A 19,783-nucleotide genomic window follows, 5' to 3' on the forward strand; every position below is an offset into this window, starting at 1 on the left:
GAAGAAAAACTCGTACTGTATCTATTACGTGTACATGGTGAATAATAATTGTATTTTTGTGTGTGTAACTTATACTCATATTTGAAATAGTTAAATGTAACCTATAAAGCAGTTACGGCAGACGTTTTTCAAGAACAGCTAATTTCGGATGAATCACTTCCGCAGAAATGAAATTTGATGAGTTTTGATAGTTTTGCTTTAAATTTTAGCGATATACTCGTCTTATCTTCAAATCAATGGGTAAATATGATATCAATAAGGCGTTAAAATGAATAGAAGATTGATTTGGTTGAACCATTCCAAAACATTACAAAATTGAGTGTTAAAAATTCGGACATGTTGTGAGTTTCATATTTGTTAATGTAAACAAAGAAATTTAACTCATTGTTTGTTCAGAAATGCTATGTTAAAGCCATTTTACTACTAAATATTTGAATAAGCTTATCGTTAAAGCGTGTAATGCAGGCCCATTTCTGCCAATCTCATGAAGAAATGTAGGATAAATTTGTGAATGATCACACTGGACTGAGCTCGAACCAACTGAGCTAACGGGGCGGCTTGTTCTTGCCCACACACACACACTACACTCCGCCCCCAATTAACCTTTTAGGGACTCCTGCTGTTAACTGCTGCCACCAGTAAAGTAAACCTTGGAAGAAAAGTGTGCCAGGTTTGGCCCTGGAACTCACTAACGCCGGAACACTCTAACCAAATGAGCTAACCCAGTGGCTAGTTCTAGTCCACAAGCATGACACCAGCGTTCATAAATATGTACACAATGATAATCGTTTGTATAAGTCAGTTAAGGAAAACCTTGTAGCTATTCATAGATATGCAAATTAGGTTTACACGCATGCGTAATACGCTGTGCGTGCAGATCCCCCACGTGCAAGTTTGTGTACAAAATGAAAAATAAACATTAAACATTAAATAATAATAAAAGATACTTACATGTCTCGGTAAGTATTTCAACTTTTGATTGCCTAGTTACCATATAGTTGAATTGCAGTAGCTTCTTTATGAAGATCTAAGGAAGGTACGCGAAAAAGCGATTTGTCAGAAACTGCTTTCCGTCGGAAACTGCTTCTCAACCAGTATAACCCTTCCTCAGTGGCAGACAGAAATTCAGATAATTTGTTTTATGTTTATTGTCATAATGGATTTATCATCCCCAGCCACTGATAATCAGAGAATTTATGAAGATGGACTTCTATGGTTATAATTGTTAAAACAGAACAGTGCCACAATGTCAAGTACATAACTGTATATTCCTATTATTTCAGAGTTCACAGAGAGGCTGGGCAATTGCCCATTTGCATCTCTGATTGCATCGATCATCGTGTTTGTGGGTGTGGGGCTGTTCTGTGGGGGCCTGTACCGCGCCCTCACTATCATCATCAAGTCTGTTATGCAGGAGCTGTTTGGATTCAATGTATCATGGTAAACTCTCACTGCTGCTGTAATATAAAGTGGTGCTTTGTAATGATTAATATAATCTTTTCTTGCTTACAAGACAAGTGTTTAGATCTGGTCATTGATGAGTTCTGGACAATTTGGTCTTCTATACTCCATTGAAGATGAGTCATGCACAGCAGCACACCAATTTTAAAAAAACAATGTTTAAATTATTTTCTGCAATTGAAATTATGACATATCAAAAGAGCAATATCATATAAATAATGAATTGTCTTTGAAAAAATATACATGTGTATCATTAAAAAAATCTCAAATGTGTTTTTAAAAATATTGCGTGTCATGATGTCAGTAAAGAAACATGTTTCTTATGTTGAATACCTGTCCTCTATATGTGCCTGGCATAATACTTATACAATGTTTTTTTGTTTACAGGCTGGAGGTTCTGCAGATCGTGTTTATTGTGATCGCATGTGTGATGGGGCTGTTTGCCATTCTCTTGTTGATCTTCGCCTTCCTTGCAACTGGAGCAACCAGGAAAAACGTGTATTCTGGGGCCAGTTGCATCATGGGAGGCCGTATCTCGGCAGCTTTTGTAGGTTACATGTTCTTAAGAGTTCTCATTTAAGGAATAGTTTATAAGATGAGATAGTGCTATTCATATAGTGCTATTCAGCTTTTGTTCTCACAAAATGTACCTGGTAAAAACATTTGAAGAAAAATGGTCAGATTGATTTTCACTAATGAACAGTTCCTTCAATACATTCAGATATTTGGAAAATGAATCTTTATTACAAACTGAAAGGCCAGTAATTACTGATTGAAAATCAGTTTATATTTATTTCTCATTATCCCCCTTGATATGTTTTATTACATGGTAAATATTGAGCAATGGCTATATTGAGCACAATCACCAGCCTTAATTGATAGATAATAATACATCTATTGTATTCATTACATTGTCTCAAGAACTAAAACTGCTTCAAGGAGCATGGTTTTTGTGTCGCCTGAAAAGCCGACATATAGGGGTTACTTTTGTCGGCGTTGGCGTCCGCGTCCCATTTTCGCTTGTCCGGGGTATATCTCCTAAACTATTAGTGGTATCAACTTGAAACTTCATATGTACATAGATCTAATTGAGGGCAAGTGCAATGCACAAGAACTGTTACTCTTGCTTCCATATTTTTAGAGTTATTGCCCTTTGTTATTTTTCATGCTTAAAGTTTTGTCTGGGGCATATCTTGTAGAATATAAGAGTTATCAACTTGAAACTTCATATGTAGATAGATCTCATGGAGGGCAAGTGCAGTGCACAATAACAGTAACTCTTGCTTTCTTAGTTTTAAAATAATTGCCCTTTGTTAATTTTCATGCTTAAAGTTTTGTCCGGGGCATATCTTGAAGAATATATGAGGTATCAACTTGAAACTTCATAGCTAGATAAATCTCATTGAGGGCAAGTGCAGTGCACAATAACAGTAACACTTGCTTTCTTAGTTTTAAAGTTATTGCCCTTTGTTAATTTTCATGCTTAAAGTTTTGTCTGGGGCATATCTTGAAGAATATAAGAGTTATCAACTTGAAACTTCATAGCTAGATATATCTCATTGAGGGCAAGTGCTGTGCACAATAACAGTAACTCTTGCTTTCTTAGTTTTAAAGTTATTGCCCTTTGTTAATTTTCATGCTTAAAGTTTTGTCCGGGGCATATCTTGAAGAATATAAGAGGTATCAACTTGAAACTTCATAGCTAGATATATCTCATTGAGGGCAAGTGCAGTGCACAAGAACCGTTACTCTTGCTGCCATATTTTTAGAGTTATTGCCCTTTGTTAATTTTCATGCTTAAAGTTTTGTCCGGGGCATATCTTGAAGAATATAAGAGGTATCAACTTGAAACTTCATAGCTAGATATATCTCATTGAGGGCAAGTGCAGTGCACAAGAACCGTTACTCTTGCTGCCATATTTTTAGAGTTATTGCCCTTTGTTAATTTTCTTGCTTAGGTTTTGTCCGTGGCATATCTCGTAAACTATAGGAGGTTTCAACCTGAAACTTATTCCGTAGGTATATCTGATTGAGGGTTCAAATGCCACCTACACTTGAAAGTTAAATGGCAACATCATTGTCTATAAATGAATAAAATGCCAATCTAACAGCTATAATGTCGATAGTAAATAATTCGTCAGGCGACACATCCGACTCGCGGAGTTCTAGTCTTTTTATGTTTCCTGATATAGACTTCAAACTATATGTGCAGGCCATAAGTGAAGATTTCAAAATGTTAACAAACCTCACTCTTAAGTTATGGTTGCTGTCTCTGTCAATGTATAATGATTTTGTTGAGACGATCTTCAAGTACTCTCTTGACATGCAAAAATGTACAGTAATTCACCTTCATTGAGAGATTAAATCCAAAGACTGGCACAGTTTGTGTCCTTGCTTGATAAGTTATTTTAGGAACAAAACAGGAAAATTACTACTAAACATTGATGAGAGACCTTTTGCCATATTCAATAAACAACTTAGATTTAATGTAGATTTAAAAGTAGAATCTGAGTGTTTTTGGACTGTAAAAATGCTTGGCCAATAGACTGAATGTAATCACTGATGAATATCTACGGATAAGGATAAGACTAATATTGAATACTGACCCAGACCACTGGTCAAATAATGAAATATGTTTTCTCCCAAGTGATGCTAACCTTTTACTCTGCCAATATAACTAAATCCATCAATTGATGTGAGATACGTCCCTTTATAGTTAAAAATGTAAACAAACACCTTTTTTTACATCTATTTCTCTATTAAAGCAAATTCTGCCAGAAATGCTCTCCAAAAAAAATGTCAGAAGCCCCTATTGATAGGACGCAGGCATTTTTTACAATTGAAGAACTTAATAACCATGACGTTTTACATGTGCTGCACAGGAGATCAATAATCAGCTTGTTTTAATGTTCTGGCAATGTCATACAAAAAACGGAATGCAAGTACTAATAATTGACTTAAATTAATTATCATTAAGGTTAAATAATACATAATATAAAACATATTAGTAGTAAAATAAACAATGATAAGGTACTTACAAATTGTTTACCGCGATCATGTTTATTCATATGAATACACATACATGTATATACCCTTTTACATAGACAGTATAATTTCGGAAGAGAAGGTCAAATTTTTGTTGGGATCTTGAATTCATAGATAAGCAAACCCATGAAATCCATAGAAATTAATGTCCCACGAATGTTAATGATTCCACAGTATGTGACGTTGTTGAAAATAGTGACATCATTGACACTGCTGCTGTTCTAACAGACAAATTTAAAAAATGTTCAATTGTCTTTGAAGTATTATGTTTCAGAGAAGTGGTTGAATTATCTGAGGAAAATTTGTAAATAATCAGTGTAAATATAAACATTGAATATTTTAAAATTGCCTCGCAACTCTGTATGAAAAAGTTAAGTTAGTGCACCGTTCATCAGAATTCTTTTGGACTTTATTTACCATTCACTGATCAATGTTTTCACATACCGATGAATTGCAATACTAAAGCATTAAATCTTTAAAGCTGCACTCTCACAAATTAATGGTTTTGGCAACTTTTTATACGCCCGAAGGGTCGTATTATGTTATGGCCTCCATTGTCTGTCCGTCTGTTAGCAATTCTGTGTCCGGGCCATAACTTGGTAACTAATAAAGCAATTTTCAAATAACTTTATACAAATCATCACTACATTAAAAGGATGTGTCGCACGCAATTTCCAGGTCCATACCTCAAAGACTAGAATCACCATGGGGGTGCGTTAGCAAATCTGTGTCCGGGCCACAACTTGGTCACTAATAAAGTCATTTTCAAATATCTTTATACAAAGCATCATTACATTAAAAGGATGTGTCGCGCGCAATTTCCAGGTCCATACCTCAAACACTAGAATCACCATGGGGGGGGGGACGTTAGCAATTCCATGTCCAGGCCATAACAGGGTTACTACTAAAGCAATTTTCAAATAACTTGATACAAATCATCTCTTCATTAAAAGGATTTGTCAAGCATGCTTTCCAGGTCCGTACCTCAAAGGCTAATTTCACTGGGGGGCGTTAGCAATTCCGTTAGCAATCTGTGTCCAGGCCACAACTTTGTGTTACTACTAATAAAGGAATTTTTAGAAAACGTGTCCTAGCCACAACTTTGTAACCAATAAAACAATTTTTAGATAACTTTATACAAATTATTGCTACATTAAAAGGATGTGTTGTGAGCACTTTCCAAGTCCTGCTACTTTTAAACTTAGTAAGCAGTATACTAGCATAACCTAAATGTTTATTAAAGACCTCAAGCCGAATCTTCTTTGGGCGTATAATGCTCCGTTTCGCGGTGCTCTTGTTTTATCTTAGAATGATAATATTCTATGGCTAAAGGCATTACTAACAGTTTAAGAAAAATGCATAAAACATCAACTTTTTATCCCCCGCCTTGCGTGCGTCCGTCCCACATTGATTTCTTTGCATCTCCTCTCACATTTCTCATGCGATTTCTACCAAACTTTCACAGATTGATGATCATAAAGTGAAGCAGGGCATATTGTCGTCCTGATTCGACCTTTTTTGAAAGAGTTATTGCCCTTTGCTTATTTTACATTTAAAATTGGTTTCTTTGCAACTCCTCTTACGTTTTTCATGCCATTTCTACCAAACTCTCACAGATTGATTATCATAAAAGTGAAGCAGCGCATATTGTCGGGCTTTACCGATTTGACCATTTTTGAAAGAGTAATTGCCCTTTGTTTTACATTTAAAATTGGTTTCTTCGCAACTCCTCTTACATTTTTCATGCGATTACTACCAAACTTTAAAAATTTGATGACTATATTATAGTGACGCAGTGCATATTGTCGGGCTTTCGCGATTCGACCATTTTTGAAAGAGTTATTCCCTTTCTTTATTTTACATTTAAAATTGGTTTCTTCGCAACTCCTCTTAAGTTTTTCATGCGATTTCTACCAAACTTTCACAGATTAATGACTATATAGTGACACGGCGCATATTGTCAGGCTTTTGCAATTTGACCTTTTTTGAAAGAGTAATCACCCTTTGTTTATTTTACATTTAAAATTGGTTTCTTCGCAATAATGCTGCGCATATTGTCAGGCTTTTGCGATTTGACCTTTTTTGGAAGAGTTATTGCCTTTTTTTATTTTATATATAAAATTTGTTTCTTCGCACCTCCTCTTATGTTTTTCATGTGATTTCTACGAAACTTTCAAGTGGTACAGTGTATAATGTCCAGCTTTATTATTTGATTTTTTGTAAAGAGTTATTGCCTTTTGTTAATTTATCACTACATTTTTCTCTTCGTAAGTCCTAGAGTTATTGCCCTTTCTTAATTTTACGCATTTCTTATGTTCCTGAGAAACTACCCTTACCATTGATTGGCTTTCGTTACAAAAAATGCCCCCATGAGCTGTCTGTGACCGTTCTTGTTAACTTAAATATGAAAATATCTGGGATTTTTTGTCAGCAGTCTAATATCACTGGTTTACATGCATTCTCGCATAATTTGGCTAGTTCCAAGACAAAATATAAAAAGTTCAATCTGTGAGAGTGCAGCTTTAATCAACATCAACTTTCATGTTTTACATTCACTGTAGGATGTTTGACTTATTTCAATGTTTTCATTCATGAATCCAATACAAGGTTTCCTTAGATTCTCAATCTGTGTCGGTAACTGCTCAGTTTACCAGTAACACTTTTTATGGTGGTGGTTCAGATTACACTTCCACCTGTGCTTTATGCCTGATACCAGTCTATTTATAAAGCATCTTTGTGATGTTAGTTATGTATTATGTCTAGGTCAAATTTAAAGAAGACTTACAATGTGTTTTAAACCAAACATCCTGTAAATAACCAAGAAAAAGGTCCGTTTATTAAAGGCAAATGATGAAAAAAAAGGAAAAAATCTGAAAAGTCACTAAGTTGAAAATTTAGAAGCTTTATGAATAAACCCCTGATTCACATCATACCTACTAAATTATATGACACGGTTGACACGACACCTTGTAAATTAATTATCAAACATGTACATTTTACCCTATCCACTGTATTTCAGTTCATGTTCATCTCCTACCTACTGAACCTGGTGTGGCTGGTGATCTCTGCCGTGTGTGTGATTCCAATTGTCGGCTACCTCATGGTCCACTCCATCTGCGCCACTGAGGTCTACAGTAAGGACGCAAACAGTCTCAACGGATACTGCTTCACACTCACTAATTTTGGTATGTGGATGGAGGTGTTTCTGGTGAAGTGCTGGTATGTGTGTCTGCTTCCCACTAAGTGGTTGGACAGTTTTGGTTTAAGCCTGAACTGAGGTGCTTTCTCCAAGCCTCTGAAAACAGTCACCACTACTTGTTTCTACCCACTGACCAGTTAAGGGAACCAAGCTTGATTCATAGTATGTTTTTACAATTGAGCTAAAATGAAATATGAAAACTAGTTACATCAGCTAAGGTTTTCTATAACGCAACTTTTTTGTTAACTATATAGAGAATATTTATTGATTTTGGTGTAATAACTATTAATTTTTCACACTGAAATTCAGCTGATTTTCTATTTCTTTTATGCTTAAATTGATGCAAAAACACTTGAATTTGTTGGAAGTGGGGTCGTTAAACTTCCCTATTTACACATTAAAATTTCCCACTGAGATGTATTTTGAGAGAATTTAAATTCAGCATACATGAATAATGTGGTAATTTCTCTCTCTCTCTCTCTCTCTTTATAGTCCGCTATGAGACCTATTATAGGATCATTTAATTAAAGGGACTGTACACCAGATTGGCACCAAAAAAAAGCTTTTTTCTGTAACGAATCTCAGGACAATTATCTAATAGAATGTGTTACGCTTTGATATCATAATTGTTAAAAAAAAGTACCAAAATGTAAAAAAAAAATTGTGTCGGAGACTGGGTTCGAACCTGTGTGGCCAAAATTGCAGTCAAGCGTCGTATCAACTGAGCTACAACAGCTTACTCTAATTGGGTGACATAATTAAGCTATACACCTACATCGGTAATATCACGTGATAACACCGACTAGACAATCACGCATAAGGAATGAATTCTACCTGGTAGACATACCCAGTAATCTTTTTTAATGGAAAAATACGAAATAACTGCTAAACTTGAATAAATTGTAAATTATGTGGTACTTCAGTTAGTAAGTTTCAATGCATTGTACACATCGATGTCAAGTTTATGTCAGTTTTCGACAATTTTCTTTTTTTTTCGCTATTTTATCATACGGAGTACAGCCCCTTTTAAGGGACCAGCAAATCAGCCAATACAGTATTTTATCAAAACAAGCCTAGAAATGTCAATATGGGCTAGTAATATAAGTATGTGGCTGAATATTGGTTTCCCAGCTTATAGTGTATATATAGGATATGAAAGTAACATGATTAGTCCAGAAACATATACTGAAGCTACTTTAAAATCTACTGGTATTTATGTGGTAGACAAACCCAGTAAATTTTGAATTGAAAAAAAGCAAAAACAAAAAAGAAAAGCGAAAGATACATGTCATAAGTGATGTGTTACAACACGTCACCATAGTGCAAGAACTCAATATCTGCTTCTATTTTTATATGCAGTTATTACGTTATTGCACTAAGATACAGTAAGTAAGATTTAATGCCTTGTACTCAACGATATCAATTTCATGTAAGGCATTGACAATTTTTCATTTTTTGCAATTGTATCAGCTGGTGTCTAGTCCCTTTAATATCTGCAGCATGACCTCCCTTTGCTGGTTTGAATATCCATATTGAAACTTTTCACCACATATGTGTGTGACTCAATCATCAGTGAGGGCTTTTATATGATAATGATAGTTCTGATAAATGCAAGGACGATTGAAGCTGTTTACATGTTCATTATTGTACATCTTTCCATGTTTGTCAGATTTAGTTTGAACCTATACAAAAACATTTAGTATCTGAAATTGCGTACATAGTACCTTGACATAGTTTTTGCTACAGTTATGAATATTTCATGAAACATTAACACTCTATGTTCTGTGCATAATTTGTTCTGCTGCTCTTTGCTTTTAGTCCCAACTGTAAAATTATGAATACAGAGTAGATTGATTGATGGCATGGTGTTTCTCAAGGTGAGAAATTGAAATGGGCTGGACAGGCTTAAAAAATGTTTGTGATCCTGTAAGGCATATAAATTTTCCTGAGTTAAACCCTAAACAAATTTGGGGGGAAAATTCCCGGAAATTCTAAATTTTAGAGTAGAAAATACCAAATAATTGTACATGTATATAAAGTATACAGAAAAGAAGAAAGTGTTGTTTGTGTTTCAGGTATATACAGAAACCAATCCTACCCCCTGGGGATCACACCACCGGGCCGGGAACAACTCTGCGGCCATACGGAGCTTAGACGCTTCTGTGATAAGGTATATTGCCTCAGTACGTAACAGTGAATATGCCGGGCTACCACACAATGTGGAAATGTATATTTGATGAATTCATTTTCATTTTCTTCATCAGCAAAGAATCAGTCAGATCCGTTCCACTAATAGGAATATCAGTGACTTATGGCCTATGAATATATTATGAACATGTATATATGTACATAAGGTCTTATACCAGAGATAATTCTGATGATTTTTTTTAATGTAATGTCATGCCCTGACCAAAGGACAATATTACCTGACCTACATGTAACTGGATTTATCTGGTATTTCAAAGTTCAAAGTTTCTTTGGTTCATGCAGGCTCCTAAATATTGACTTCAACCAGAAGTCATTGTACGCATTTTTGCTAATGAAGGTGACATTGTTAATTGATTTAATGATATTTAAATAAGTTAATTATGGCTAGTCATGCAGCTAATTATGCATAGCTTCATGCTACAGATATGGACAATGATGATCAGGTGGATGTGGAGCACATTGGTTAACGCATATTTTATTTAAGGACATTACATTAAACTATTATAGACTTTCCTCTCTTGCTGACTGAAGATGGTGGTTGGGGTAGTGGTGATTGTGTTGCTACTGTTGCTGCTGTTGCTAAAACTAAAAGTAGAAACTCCCTATACTAGAAGTTATGCACCAGCTGTATATCTACCTGGGTTTACTTTATATTTACTCCTAATCCTCATGAATTAATGCCAGTTTTGTGATACATTTCAGATCGAGGAATCTGGCCCCATGTTCTGTGTAGCACTAGTGGGGTCTGTGTTGATCTGTCTTGGCATGGTTAGTATAAAATCTATTCCTTTGCAGTATATCATATACATGGGTGAAGTTGATATGGTTTTGTTTTGCTTTCACATAATTCGTTGTGAAAATTTTGCAATAAAATGATTTGTAAAAAGGATAATTTAGTTATAAACACTCTCTTAGGTTCCCACTTTCACCCTTGTATAGATACTTACAATTGTATTGGAAATATTGCTTAACTATATAAACATATATAAACATTTGTATTTAGTAGTTTATTTCAATTAAATGTTAGGATATTCATGTATAATTTCTACATATTTTAGGATATTCATGTATAATTTCTACATATTTTAAAATGATATACAAACCTATAACTTATACATAACACTGTTATAATATCATTTTAAATATAACAAGCCACATGCCAATATCCAACCCCAAATTCTGGAAACTTCTTAAGTCCCTGATAACAGGATTAAGCTAGGCTCACTATCATTGTTTTTCAATAATTTGCATAACATTTGCTTCTTTAAGAGTTTTTATACTTAAGAATGGAATTATCTTTATGATAATCAAGTTTAACCATTTTTCAATTATCAAAATTCAATTTAGGTATGTATTTTGGCTATTTGAAATAGGCTACTTAAACATATGTGTTGATGACGTTGTACACTGTACAAGTTGAAATAAACTGTCTGTCTGTCTGTCTGTCTGAACCCTGTTAAGCTTAATGAGTTTCTAGATATTTGGGCCAGGACATATGTGGTTTGGGTACTTTCTAGCCTCGACCAACCAGTTACGGAATACTACCATTGATTGAATGCAGTTATTCTCTCCAGAATACGATCAAAACTATTGCCTGCATACTAGAGATCATGTACTTATAGTAATGGTCTTGTGTAATGAATTGTTTCAGTTTTATTTTTCCCCTGTCTACTAAAAATAGTATTAAGAACTTTCACTAAATTTTTCTCTTTATTATTTCTCTGCATATCTATTATAGCATATTATTAATTATAAAATAAGGAATGAAACTATTATATTAAGCCATTGCTTTAAAGCATGCCTATTTCATCCTTTATTCAGCTGCACTTCATGATAAGCCTTGCAGCCAATTACACAAGAATCCGAATCTCGAAGGAGCTGACAGACTATCGTGATGCGGTGGACATGGAGGAGCTGGAGCTTCACTCTGCAGTGGACAAAGGCTCCTCCCAGTACTGACATACGAAGCGCTGGCTGGACCCCACATCACGACTCACTGAGGCACAGGAAGACAATGGTTACGATGACGATGATGAGGATGAAGATAGCAGTGTGCACTCAAATGAAGTCGCTGAAATTACAAGACGATAGGGTGGTCTAACATTAGTGTTTGTTTGTGACCCTTAATTTTGACATCTGGCACCAATATCATGAAAACAGTCAAATCTCATTCTCAGACTCAACTCAATTTAAATCATAAAAGCATAGTATGATAGTAAATCTTGCATGTTTTTGTACTTTTTGAAACCATACTTTTTAAATAGAAGGTGTTGGTAAAAATAAATTGTAAATATTTCAAAGAAAATATAATTCTAAAGCAAAAAATATACTTGAGTTATTGATGAAAAATAATAAATAGTACTCAATTACTATTTTGGGTGTTGAATATTTTTCCATTGGAATTTTGACCGAAGATTATAGAATGCGCTCTTATAGGGTGTAAAAACATACATGAATTTAATAGCTTTTGCTTTTATACGATAAAATGAGTTAAGATTAAGATTTTATAAAAGCATTTTCGTGATATTGGGGCCTGGTCTTAAAAATGACACTTAAACTTTTCGATAGTGATTTACCCAAGTATGTGCATAGTGATAGGAAGATTAAGGGTCACATATTCAGTTCATGGGCCAGTTTGAATGGAAAAAGTATCATTCCGTGTTGGTTGTTCATAAATGTATGAATGAAAGAAAAACACCCAAGAGTTTTTCCACTTGTCATTCATAAAAAATGTTCCTTTAACAAATATTTCTTCATGACATCTGATGCATTTTCCCGCATTGTAAACATCAAAATATACAATCATAACATACCATCACAACATGCCATCACAACATGCCATCATAACATGCCATCACAACATACCATCATTACATACCATCATAATCTTTCCTATGTTGATCTTTAAAGGTATTTAGGCAAAATGTATATAATACTAAGTGTGATGAAACACAATATATTTATGTTTTCAGCACCAGGGTGCATTGTTATCACCCAATACTCTTTTAAGGTTGTACTTGAGGAAACATATTATAGTTTATCATAAACTAGTTTCTTGTCTTATGACAGATTGAAGATATTTTTTTCTGCAAAATAAAACGTGCACATAATTTGTTGAACTGCATTTAATTAAAAGATGTACATAGAAAACAAATAGACATATACGGCAACAACATTTAATACATTCAAGCAATTATGCCTATAGCTTGCAAACAATGAACAAGCAATACAGATGTCATTTAAACAATTAGAGTCACTGTATTTATGATAGTTTTATTGATAGGAATCCCCAGATGTCCTAATTATTTGCTTTTATCGATGATATTTTTAGCTTAGTTTAATGAAAACCACTTCGTCATATATGTCATGATATTCGATAATAGTACTGTTTTTCTCAATATGATGTTTCATTGCTATTTGATCCTTTCATGTCTGAAAATAGATCATTGAGCTAATGTTTTTTGTAAGCCTACCCATCTTTAAATAAAGATTCTTGTATCTTATTGTGCACAATATTAATTTCCTCTTGAAAATTGATATTATTGTAAACAGATTTCCTACTGTCGCCAGAGAGGATTCAAAATAGTTGTTTTACACCAAAGTTATGAAAATAAGGAAGAATAAGAAAAACAAATAATTAAGGCTTAGATATAAATTTGATGATAAAAAGAGGGTACTCAAAAAAAAATGTTTTTGACATTCAAAAAAAATAATTTGTTGAAATATTCACGAAAATGTTTTATGAAATAAGTTGAAAAAATTTACAAAAATGTTTTATGAATACAGCCCCTGAAGTGGGTCATTTCACTTTCACAAGTCTCGGGTCGATTTAGCGTATTGAATTAAATTTTGCCCACATTGTTGTAAAGTGTAACTTTATCACCTCTTTATATGGAGGTTTAGTAGTTCTTTATCAGTCTATAAAGTGCCTTGTTTGTGACTGTGAATACACTCAGTTTCCGAAGAGGTTGGTAAATTTAATTGTATATGTGACTTTTCTTCAGGGTTATTTGTTACATAAACTAATGCCTCTTAAAGACAAAATAGTTTGAAATCTGAAAAAAATATTTTTATTAAAGGTGAAACATTTTATTTACTCTAAAGTATTTGTTTTACTATAAGTAATCTTTCAAATAAGCATTGAATTATTGTAACAAAATGAACCCTAAGTTTGAATACAATTTATTATCAGTTTTAAATTGTTCATGTAATTTTCAGTTATTCATGAATGGTGTAGAGTCAGATATTGTTTTGCCAATGTAATTGTATGTTTTTTTTTACGCGAACATATGTTTTTCGTGTTGCGTTTCATTTCCAGTTTTTACAACAAGAACATTTTATATGTCTAGGGAAAGTGAAATGAAATTATGTTGTTTGTCTGTTTGTGACATCTATGAAAATGTCAACTGAAAAAGATTAAGCAGTGATACCAATTACTTGCCCTATGGATTAAAAAACAGACAGACACTGATTACGTTTAAATAAGGAAACAACAGAAAATCGCAAGGGGTGTTCAGATAATTTTATTAGCCTAATGGATTGGGCATGGGTTTTGGATTATGAGATTTTGCTTATGTCTGTAGAGAACAATGTTTTCTGTGATGATTATAAAACTTATATATCAGGTGATTTAGATAAACATATCAAGTTAATATCTGTGAATTTTACAATGTAATTTGAGTGATATTCTAAGAGCATTTAAAGAGTTGTTTATACATGTCCATGATTAAATGTTTCGGTACTTTTTTGTAGTGTCCATTATGACCTATATATGTAGACAGTTTCGTTCATTTGTCGTTACTTTCTCTGTGTATGGCATCCATTTGTATTTGAGTTTTGTGAAGGTCCTTAGGGTTTCTAATGGTGATGAAAGGTATCTCCTTCATTTTTATTTTTTTTGTGATATTTATTTATTCATTCAAGTACAGACAAGTTTAGAGACGATCACTTATTCTCTTGATAACCATGTGTTTTCAAGGCAGAGTACACAGGCCGCTTTAAAAATTTGTAAATATTTACTCTTTGTGATATTGACCCAGTTTGTTTTCAAACAATTGATAAGATCTAATTTCATGAAGAACACATAGAGGACTGTATTATTGGCAAATGTTTTGACAAATAATAGAGGACCATCGCATTGCATTCATCACATTCAATATTATTGTATTCACCTTTTTATTTTTCCATAACTTTTTTTCCATCTCAGCTTTTCAATTTTTTACTGAATGTTGGTATATATGTTATGAAAATCAAGGGTTTTAAAGAAGTTCATTTGACATCTTTATTTTAGGCCCCTCTGGTAAGTGTGTAAATTGGCCTATCAGCTATTGTTAGACATTCCAGCCAGCTTTTGGTTTATTTTTGTACTAATATTTTTATATTATTTAATGGATTTCATTTTAATGCATTTTATGCCTTTATAAATACTGTATATTTTTTATTTGATTAAAAATCATTGTTCTCATACATATGTTTATACCATATTAACATTATTTTATATAAACTAACATATCAGGAATGGTCATTAGCATTGAAGTCTGTAAATTTTATTTACATGTTATAATGTAGCACATTTTTTATAATATTCTTTCTTTATTTTTAAGAATTTGACATTCAATTTGTATTTGTAAATACCATAATTCATCATCGCCCACAAACAATCATGTTTGCCAAAATGCAGGGAAGTTGCAGTTGTATGTCATATTAAATGTGAACTCATTTAGATTTGCTGTCAATCTTTATTGTAATAAATATGGTATCTCTTTTAGTTGAGTTCTTTTTATAGACATACTTGTATTGGTTCTTTTATGAATTATGACATGCATTGAGGTCATGGTCCAAGAATATTCATTTAAAAAAAAGAACAATTATTGTTTGAAGTTGTAAACAATTTTCCAATTAGCACATGTTATGTGACTGATGGAAATGTTGAACCTTTAAGAAGTATTGCAGGTTTATGACTTTTTGACCTCTTGTATTAAGGGGACTTAATTCTTGTTTAAACTGGTCATTTATGTACTTCTACTGGAAGGTGCTGGTTTTTACTGGTTTTGAAACACTGAGAAGATTACAAATGGTAAAGAATGACAGCCTGTCATTTATGATAAGATTCCCATACTGCAGTTCACAAGATTTCACAGGAAAAAGACTGAACTAAAAGTATTTGAAGAAAGGAATTGAAATAAGGGCGATATGGAAGTAGGTGCAGATAAGTTTTTTTCTTGCACTTATACTAAAAGTGACACTCACATTTAAAATAAATACAAACACATGTATAACAAACATCAATTCTGAAGGATAAACCATTAACTACTTACTAAATAATGTATTTGGAAAATATTTATAACTGATAACAAGATTGTAACCATGTATTTAATAGCTGAAAATGCACAAATATTAAATGACTGGTGAGTGATTAAATATTTACAGTGATCAACTATCGTCTTATAAGGTAGAAATAATGTGTTTTCGGCACCTTTCGGCACTAAATTACCTTCACATTAAACACAGTATTCTTCATAAGAACCATTGTTTTCGATATCGTTCATTTTTTTTCGGTAAATTAAAACAATTGTGGTACATCTTATTTGGGTGTGAGAGTGCATCTTTAAGTTATTCTCAATCTCTTCAATAATAACACTTAAACTCAAGAACATAATTATTGTAATTTTTTCTTTAAATCTAGTGCACAGCTTTTTTTATTTGTATATTTTATAGCTGTCTACTGTGATGAAATGATGATGGCTTATAATGTACTGTAAATCACACAATAACACTCTGTCAAGTTTTGTGACTACATTTCCTGAAAGTTTTAAGGTATTTTGGTTAGTCTGTTTTTTAAGGGGCACTGGAACTATAACAGGGATATATGAATGAAAATGCACCCTAAGTCAATATGACACAATTGAATCGGGATAAGAAAAATATTTCAAAGCTTTACAATGATAACTTCCCTAGTTTTGAGGGAAGTGAACATGTATAAAACATTATGATTTAAAAAATTAATACTGCATGCAGAAGGGGCAATGTAATTCTGTTGTTAATGGTAAAAAAATGGTGACCTTGACTAGATTTGCTGAAATTTAGTATACTTGTGTACAGCTGTTGCGTTTAAGAAGTGTGACATTGACTGATGTTTACAATAAGCAGGGTTTGTGGTTATGTTGAAGTACTTTAGCAATGTTTTTGTCGTATTTTCACTGAAATTAAGAACTTTTTGCAGTGGGAACATTTAAGTTTGCTCAATGGAGTGTTCTATCTATGTAGTAAAGCGTTTAAATGCAGGTAATTAATGCCATGTCAGACCATGTGTGTCATGCTTTCACCTAACCACAATATGAATAAATTGCTCCACATAAAACATGGGTTTTGACATTTCTAGTTGTATATTGTTTCGTATTTCGCACTGGCTGCACCATATGGTATTTCAACATCAGCAATTCTTTCGTCAGCTAGACATTTGAAATGCAACAACGAAACTTTTGTTTTTTTTATTTTAAAATCATGACATGCAGGTCGACGGTATGATCGGTTATTTACCAATAGCACACACAGGCTTCAATCAAAACACATATTGTGCATACTATTAAAATGTCAATGACACAAAATTGTTGAAAATCCCATCATCCCCTTGTGTCGTGCAATATTGCAGTCATAAATCAATAACACCACTTATAAATTCTCGATAAACAATGATTGATTGTCTGATAAAATTTTAATATCCTGAGGAAAATTAAAATAAGGTTTGATAGCGATGTTTCGCAGAGACACAGAAGACAGATTCAAGTGTGTGTGTTTGTTTTAGTTCGATTGATTTAGATTTAAACGTTAATGTATATAATCGTACCTTGTCTTATAATCAATATAAAACTATGGAAATTATGAGCATTCTTTGGTCAATAATTCAACAACCGGCAGGTCCTCCTTACGTAATTTAGTGACTGAAATATCGCGCCAATACACCAAGCTGCCTCCGCAGCGGCGCGCGGACGTCATGGAAAATTTCGTGGGCCGTTTCAACAGTAGTGCGCATATACGTTAATCAATATTAAGTCTGCTATTAAGAATACATATTTTGAGCAAACTTTGCAATATTTTCAAACATATCATTTGCACAAGTTTGATTGAAAAAATACCGTTCTTAAACTTCCCATTGCAAGTTAGATACACTATTGTAGAGATATACCTGGTTTAGTTTTTAAGACGGCCCTTACAGCGATTTGCTTAAATATAACCACGTGCAGCTGTATGAAACACATGCCATTGTGAATGTCGGTGAAACTGTGTGCACATTTGAAATAAAGGAATACTCCGAAAATGTGTCTGAAAGAGGTACTTGTCTTTTCTAATACTTGTCTCATTTTATTTGCGCGATTTTGGTGAATTTGTGATACATTTCAAGGCCACGTTTCAGTTCTGTTGTTTTTTTGCGGAAACTGCGTTTCAATATAAATATCTCAAGGACCATTGATTGCATAGATTTTGCAGATCTTATTAAAACGGTGCCCTGAACTTTCAGAATACGAAAAACTCTATTATGATCTAAAATAAATGTACGCTGCGTCGCAGGCAACTAATAGAATGTACATGGTAATATTTTGTTTAAATTTTGACGTTGTATTTAATATTATTTTACGCTAAGCTCACTTTTTTATACTTCTATTATTTGTGAAATATTCACTATATTGTAAGATATTTTATTCTTAATTGAAATTATCTATCTGCATGATTATCACGAAAAAACTTGTTTTTTTTTATTTAAGTTTAATTTATAAAAATCCGGTTAAAGTAACAATTTGTGCTAAACAAAATAAGCTACTTCAGTCTGTTAGGCTTAAGAAGTTTCGAGAAAACGAGGCCCTAGATTTTCAAATGATTTATTAAAAAACATTGATGTGCTTGATATTTATTCCATTTCAACAAATGTTATATATAATATATGTCTAAGTATCTAGATTATTTCAATATTTCTAAATGAAATTAATATTTTTCTTTGAAAGTTAAGGTTGTCAGTTAGGCAAGATTAGGATTACAATTATGGGTAAGTGTTCGGGCATGCATGAAACAAATGGCAGACCGAATAGTTACAAAAACACTCTTACAATGGTTATTAGAGGTGGTGATCGTAACACAAAATGGGGGTCATTTTTCATTGAATGGGGGAGCAGTTTTTAATGTTGAAAACTGACCCTGATTCAACATCAAACTTAGTCAATCTTATGGTCATACTTCATTGAATTTATTAATTGTATATGTTGGTTGATGCAATCTGATAATTGAAATCAATCTTGGTTCCAATAAAGAGTACAAGTGAATACGTGCACCAACTGTTGTGTCATTTTTTCAACCTTCAAAACTGTCTGAAATATTTGCTTGCAAGTAATTTCGTTTGATTAACTTTTATTGGACTGTAAGTAAAAAACTTTATTAAAATGTTTTCCACATGCTAAGAATGTTTTTTCTTAGTCAAAGGCTCTAACTCTGCTGACTTTTGTGAGAAAACCTCTGTTAATGCTGTTTTACTTTGTTTACAAGTTTATAAAAAATCTTTACTTTGTTTGGTTTCTGTAGGAACCTTTTTCGAATAGACCTTTAAATACAGTAGTAGCGCTGTGACTATTCTGTTTGCTTTGTGACCCTGTTCTGTTTTTTTATGCTAAAGCTTAAAAGATATACTCCCTTGCTAATTTTGAAATAAACCGTATACTCCAATGACCTGAAACATTGGTGCTGTGTATTTATACTTTTTTATAAAAATAAGGGGGTGCTACCGGCGCATGCCTCACCTAAAACCAAATCATTCGTATGTACGTACTCTTATATGTCAATATTAGGGAAAAAGTAATAAAATGAGCTCAAAATGCACTATTT

At 33.1% G+C, this 19,783-nt stretch overlaps 2 protein-coding genes across 3 annotated transcripts in view; both read left to right on the forward strand.

Annotated features, from left to right (window-relative positions):
* The first annotated feature begins 115 nt into the window (after positions 1 to 115).
* LOC128228990 (neuronal membrane glycoprotein M6-a-like) lies at positions 116 to 15,680 on the forward strand. Its single transcript, XM_052940600.1, has 7 exons — positions 116 to 240; positions 1,284 to 1,440; positions 1,849 to 2,008; positions 7,526 to 7,691; positions 9,781 to 9,875; positions 10,616 to 10,681; positions 11,735 to 15,680. Exons 1-7 carry the CDS (start codon positions 237 to 239, stop codon positions 11,870 to 11,872), a joined length of 786 nt encoding a protein of 261 aa, XP_052796560.1. The 5' UTR covers positions 116 to 236; the 3' UTR covers positions 11,873 to 15,680.
* Positions 15,681 to 18,121: 2,441 nt separating this feature from the next.
* LOC128228092 (sodium- and chloride-dependent glycine transporter 1-like) overlaps positions 18,122 to 19,783 on the forward strand; it is a 38,388-nt gene continuing 36,726 nt past the window's right edge. Inside the window, exon 1 of one of the 2 annotated variants that reach the window (XM_052939198.1) lies at positions 18,122 to 18,244. In XM_052939198.1, coding sequence (XP_052795158.1) covers positions 18,230 to 18,244 — 15 coding nt within the window. In that variant the 5' untranslated portion in view covers positions 18,122 to 18,229. The remainder of the gene's footprint in view (positions 18,245 to 19,783) is intronic. The other variant, XM_052939199.1, reaches the window with a different exon arrangement.

The sequence above is a fragment of the Mya arenaria genome, chromosome 3 (genome assembly GCF_026914265.1).
Source record: "Mya arenaria isolate MELC-2E11 chromosome 3, ASM2691426v1".
NCBI classification, from domain to species: Eukaryota; Metazoa; Mollusca; class Bivalvia; order Myida; family Myidae; genus Mya; species Mya arenaria.

What these genes read in the sequence shown, in the direction of transcription:
- LOC128228990 (XM_052940600.1), top strand. An exon ending in TTAGACGCTTCTGTGATAAG is followed by an intron (nt 9,876 to 10,615) that starts GTATATTGCCTC and finishes GATACATTTCAG; the next exon opens with ATCGAGGAATCTGGCCCCAT. An exon ending in TGTTGATCTGTCTTGGCATG is followed by an intron (nt 10,682 to 11,734) that starts GTTAGTATAAAA and finishes TCCTTTATTCAG; the next exon opens with CTGCACTTCATGATAAGCCT.